At 47.0% G+C, this 5276-nt stretch overlaps 1 protein-coding gene across 1 annotated transcript; it reads left to right on the forward strand.

Moving 5' to 3' along the window:
• The first annotated feature begins 509 nt into the window (after positions 1 to 509).
• LOC125510116 (putative inactive purple acid phosphatase 29) lies at positions 510 to 3486 on the forward strand. Its single transcript, XM_048675205.2, has 4 exons — positions 510 to 1067; positions 1856 to 2247; positions 2616 to 3066; positions 3255 to 3486. The coding sequence occupies exons 1-4, from the start codon at positions 764 to 766 to the stop codon at positions 3284 to 3286; spliced, it is 1179 nt and encodes a 392-aa protein (XP_048531162.1). The 5' UTR covers positions 510 to 763; the 3' UTR covers positions 3287 to 3486.
• The last annotated feature ends 1790 nt before the right edge of the window (positions 3487 to 5276 follow it).

The following is a 5276-nucleotide window of genomic DNA, read 5'->3' on the forward strand; positions in this document are numbered from 1 at the left end:
CGAGGCCCAAGTCCACCGCTGCCTCGCCACCCACACAGTTGAGGGAAGGCGGCCCAACTCCAACGCCCGCCGCCCGCCGCTGGCACGGCGCCGCCCACACCACCAAGGCTACCGCCTGGAACCCTAGGTCCGCTCCCAGGGAGGAAGCGTGACCGAAGACCTCGCCGCCACCCTCACCGGCGTCCACATGGAGTTGCAGGGCTACCTCCGGCAGTGGCAAGGGGAGAGGCGGAAGGGGGGGGGGGGGATCTGGATCACCCTCGAGTCGCCCTGGGGGATGCAAGGGAGGTGGGGGAGGATTCGCGGATGTTTCAGATAAAACTTTAGTACTGAATTAGCAAATCCGATTAAAATAGAAGTAGGGGAAAGCTGAATATGCAAGGCAGGATAGAATAAGCTGCGCCATTTCTTCCTTCCGTCTCCCTCGGCGCGCACCGCAACCAACGGGCTCCATCCCTGTACGACGCACGGCATCCCAGCTCAACTGTGGATATCCATCCCGGCTCCCGCCCCCCGCACCATAAAAAACTCGCCGGCGTCGGCGGGCTCACGTCAAACCGCCCTCAATCTCACCGTGCGGTCGCCGCCAAACGCGAACTGGCAGACCGCAGGCGCCCGGCCACGTTGGCCAGATCCTCCTATAAAGAATGGAAATCCACCACAACCACGAATCGCCACTTTCTCCAGCAACAGTGATCCCCCGGTTATATTTCTCACTCCGAACCACGCCGCGCCGCTCTAGCCAGCTGCACCCTCGGCCGCCATGGCCCGCCTCGGCCTCCGGCGCTTTCCGCCGCCGATGCTCCTCCTTCTCCTCGCCCTCTTCCTCGTCGCGGCGGCGGCGGCGGGGAAGGGAAAGAAGAGGGGCGGCGGCGGGCTGCGGTTCCGGCGGGAGGGCGGCACGTTCAAGGTGCTGCAGGTGGCGGACATGCACTACGCGGACGGGCGGAGCACCGCGTGCGAAGACGTGCTGCCCGAGCAGGTCGCCGGCTGCTCCGACCTCAACACCACCGCCTTCCTCTACCGCGTCATCCGCGCCGAGGACCCCGACCTCGTCGTCTTCACAGGTCCGACCCCCACCCATCCTCCTCCTCTTCCCTGCTCTGTTATTCGATTAATACTCCGATTGACTAGTGATTCGTTGGTGTCATGCATTCCTGGTTAATCCATGAGTTGGTGGAGTAATCCCCAAAGAATTAAGAAATCTGAAGCACGAGCTGCACTGAAATTGGGTCTGGGCTGGGCAGTCGCTCATCCGCTGGGGTTTCAGTTAATCGATTGGTCTGTCCATCCAGGACCAAGATGAAGATGAAACTGTCTGATTGATCACGACTGCGTCCACATGGAGCTAAAACACAAACAGGAAAGATACAAATGTAGCCGCCTCTGTGATTATCTCCAGGTTACTGTCTTCTTTTCGTCGTCTTGTTTCACGGGCGATCTCGGTGATGTTTCCAAGGCTGCAAATTTAGCAACCTATTTTTTTATTATCTTTTCAGAAACACCGAGATTACGGCATGTGCTAGCGATGATTTGTGCTACTATGCATTTGCAGTGATGGTGATTGCATACATAAGTTTGCTTTCAGTCATAGCAGGGCCATCTTAAAAGTTAAAAGAAAAGTCTTTCCTCTGAAAAATTGTGCATAGATAGAAGGGGCAGCCCGGTGCACGTAGCTCCCGCTTGCGTAGGGTCCTGGGATCACTTTGGTCTTTTGTACACAACCTTTCCCTGCGTTCTACAAGAGGCTGTTTCTAGGACTCAAACCCGTGACCTCTTGGTCACATGTGCATAGATAGCATGGTTCAAAGAAAAATGTGCATAGATAATTTCAACCTCAGTGTTTATTGGGCAGGTGACAACATCTACGGCGCGGATTCGACCGACGCGGCCAAATCAATGGATGCAGCAATAGCTCCGGCCATTGCCATGAACCTTCCCTGGGCTGCTGGGATTGGTAACCATGACCAAGAGGGTACCCTGTCACGGGAGGGCGTGATGCGACACCTTGTGGGCATGAAGAACACTCTTTCACGCTTCAATCCTGAAGGAGTAGAAATCGATGGCTTCGGGAATTATAATCTGGAAGTTGGTGGGGTTGAGGGAACACTGCTGGCTAACAAATCAGTGCTCAACATGTATTTTCTTGACAGTGGTGACTATTCTACCGTGCCATCAATCCCTGGTTATGGCTGGATCAAGGCTTCGCAGGAAGCTTGGTTCCGGAAAACGTCTTCGAGCCTCCAGGTGAATAAGTTAGCACTTTGTCACCATCTTGGTGTGATACTGAGTAGGTGGATGCTATTTTGCTATCAGCAACAACACAATAATTATCTGTTGAACCATATTAACTCTGCAAAATATTGTTGCTATTTATTCTCAAGACATAACTCAAGAAATTCATGCTATTTGAGAATAGATGATATATCAGTTTGCTGTTACTGCAGTTCCGAATACTGTTGGTTTCAAAATATTTTCTGGGTTAAACTGAATATAGAGATTTAAGAATACCAAGTTGTTTCCGTGACGACACTAGTATGGTAATCTCATTTTGTTGGTGCTGTGTACATATGTTTGTTACAAGTTAAAATAACAAAACTCACTGTAAAATGCAGAAAAACTACACGAATGAAGAACCCAGACAGAAGGAGCCGGCACCTGCTCTTGCGTACTTCCACATTCCATTGCCGGAGTTCAGCAGCTTCACGGCATCCAATTTCACAGGAGTGAAGCAGGAGGGCATCAGCTCGCCGTCAATCAACTCGGGCTTCTTTACCACCATGGTGGAAGCTGGAGATGTGAAGGCTGCCTTCATAGGACATGATCACTTAAATGACTTCTGCGGGAAGCTCACTGGTATTCAGCTGTGCTATGCCGGTGGGTTCGGTTACCATGCATATGGGAAGGCCGGGTGGTCGAGAAGAGCAAGGGTGGTGTCTGTGCAGCTTGAGAAGACGGAGACCGGAGAGTGGCAAGGAGTGAAGTCTATCAAGACATGGAAGAGGCTTGATGATCAACACCTCACCTCGATTGACTCTGAGGTCCTGTGGAACAGAGGCTCTAATGGTAAGACACTCACATATGCATGAGCATGATGCTATTTCTAGCATGCATAACAGTGCTCTTATGATATTTGGATGGATAATAAATGGTCCTCTCTCTTGTGGATTATGATAGATAGTATGAAATTACTGTACTGATCGAACAAACATGTTTTCAAAACCAAAACTTATGTAAGTGTTGCTAATTGGCAGGGAGGGGCAGCAAGGATCATGACAGAAGCTGAGTTCAGGATGGGGACAGCGAGTGAGTGATGCGTCCTACCTCTGCTCATCATGTGTGCTGTTGGTGCTCAGCTTATTACGGAGTCCGTAACCGTGTAAATGAAACAGATAGTACACGACATGTATACGCAAGTTCTCAGAGTTGTAATTTTTCACGTCATGAATAAAAAGGAGGATCATGGATTCAGTGTGATTCAGTACATATCTCACTCTTTGCAAATGGTCTCAGATGTCGAAAGATAATGAGAATACCGATGCTAACGAGACCTGTATCTTCTCTCATAAGTTTATTACTTGCAAGGGTGTTTCAACTGTTGAGTAAAAACAAGAACCTCATTGATGTGTTTCTAGCATCAACATAGATCTCACCTCCACTTCGCCACCAGATGCATGATAAGTTGGACGCAAACTGAACCATAATGCATTACCTGAGTGACAGGTTCAGAGGACTGAACTGCCAATTTCTTCAGTAAGTTCGAATTCAGACAACAAAGCAGGAAACTTTTGGAGCACAAAGGGGAGAAACTTGGAGCTATTCCAGATACTCCTGTAGGCCAACCAGGAACGCTGGCGGCTAGGGTTTAAACCCAATACATAGGTGATGATCCCCCAAGTCTCTGGAATAGTGGCTTTGTTTTGCATTTCCTTATTTAATATCCGGTAACGATTAGTCGCATGCATCTTTGAGATCCAACCGAGTCATTCTGCTCTGTAACTCCAAGAGTAGTGTGTGATTTGTTGAATTTTGTACCATATGTCAGTTTTTCAGAGAAAAAAAACTGCATTGAAATTCCTGTGGAGTTGAGTCTATCAACACTAGATACCTCAAATGGCTCTATGTGAGCTTGTTTTCTTTCCAAATCAGATACCACATTTCTTATGCAGAAGTTCTGCCATTTTAGTATATGTTCATTGCTCTCAGCTCCTATGTTCCTCAGTCTGCAGGCTTGCATCATTCTTCAGTCTTTTAGTCCTGAGATTTTAGTCATATTCAATCATACTTATGTCTGTCCTTAGTCTCTTGTTTCTTCGGACATATTCAGTTTACAAAATGGTCCATGGCTGGGTGTGATTGCCCACAGATTAGTATTGATCGTTAATCATCCTATTTCTGTGTGTATCCTATGTATAATCTTGGCATCGAGGAGATCTTTGTAGACGATCTCAATAAGGGTGGGGTCACCAAAGATAATCTCCTCTTCTTCTGGATTGCATGGCTTTGTGTCCAGTGGTAGCAGAACCCGGTTGGAGCATCGCTTGGCCAGGAGAAAAGGCGTTGCTGCGCCGAGAGGTTTCTCCACGACCAGAACATGGTATGCTGCCTCGTGGTTAGGACAATAGACCAGGTACATCCGAGATCTCAAAAATCCATTAATGTTGCAGAAATTATTATTGATCACTCTAGTTTTCTGTAGTCGATTGTGTTTGTGCAAAATTATCATGTTAATAAACCCCTTGAGGAAGACGATTGCTAGTAACCACAGGAGGTAACACAATGCATCCATTTTGTTCGAATGATTGTAATAATTTTTCACTAATCAAAACCTCATGTATAGTAGAAATTTCTGTAAAAATGACCTTGCAATACTGCACATTTTATTTATCTACTATCTTAAAAAAAATCCTACAAATTCCACCGCAATGCGCGGGGTATCACCTAGTTGTCCAATAAACTAGAGTTGCTTGAGCTAGCTTGCACTAGCGGTATGGGTACTTTAATACCATGGATTATTTTAACTAGCAAAAGAGCCCGTGCGTTGCAACGGGAGAAAAAAATTATAATCTCCAATGGCCATGATCACATTCTGCTGCATCACCATGATACACTATCACTCTCAATTTCGTGAAATCATGAAAAAAATTATAACTCCTGAACATTTTTTCAAAGTCAAGAACATTTTTACAAATTATTGAACATTTTATAAAATCAAGAACATATTATATCATTCGCAAACATTTTTAAAAATCGTGAACATCTTTTTAACAGTTTTC

This window comes from Triticum urartu, chromosome 5A, assembly GCF_056163025.1.
Source record: "Triticum urartu cultivar PI428250 chromosome 5A, HENAU_Tu73, whole genome shotgun sequence".
In the NCBI taxonomy this organism is placed as follows: domain Eukaryota; kingdom Viridiplantae; phylum Streptophyta; class Magnoliopsida; order Poales; family Poaceae; genus Triticum; species Triticum urartu.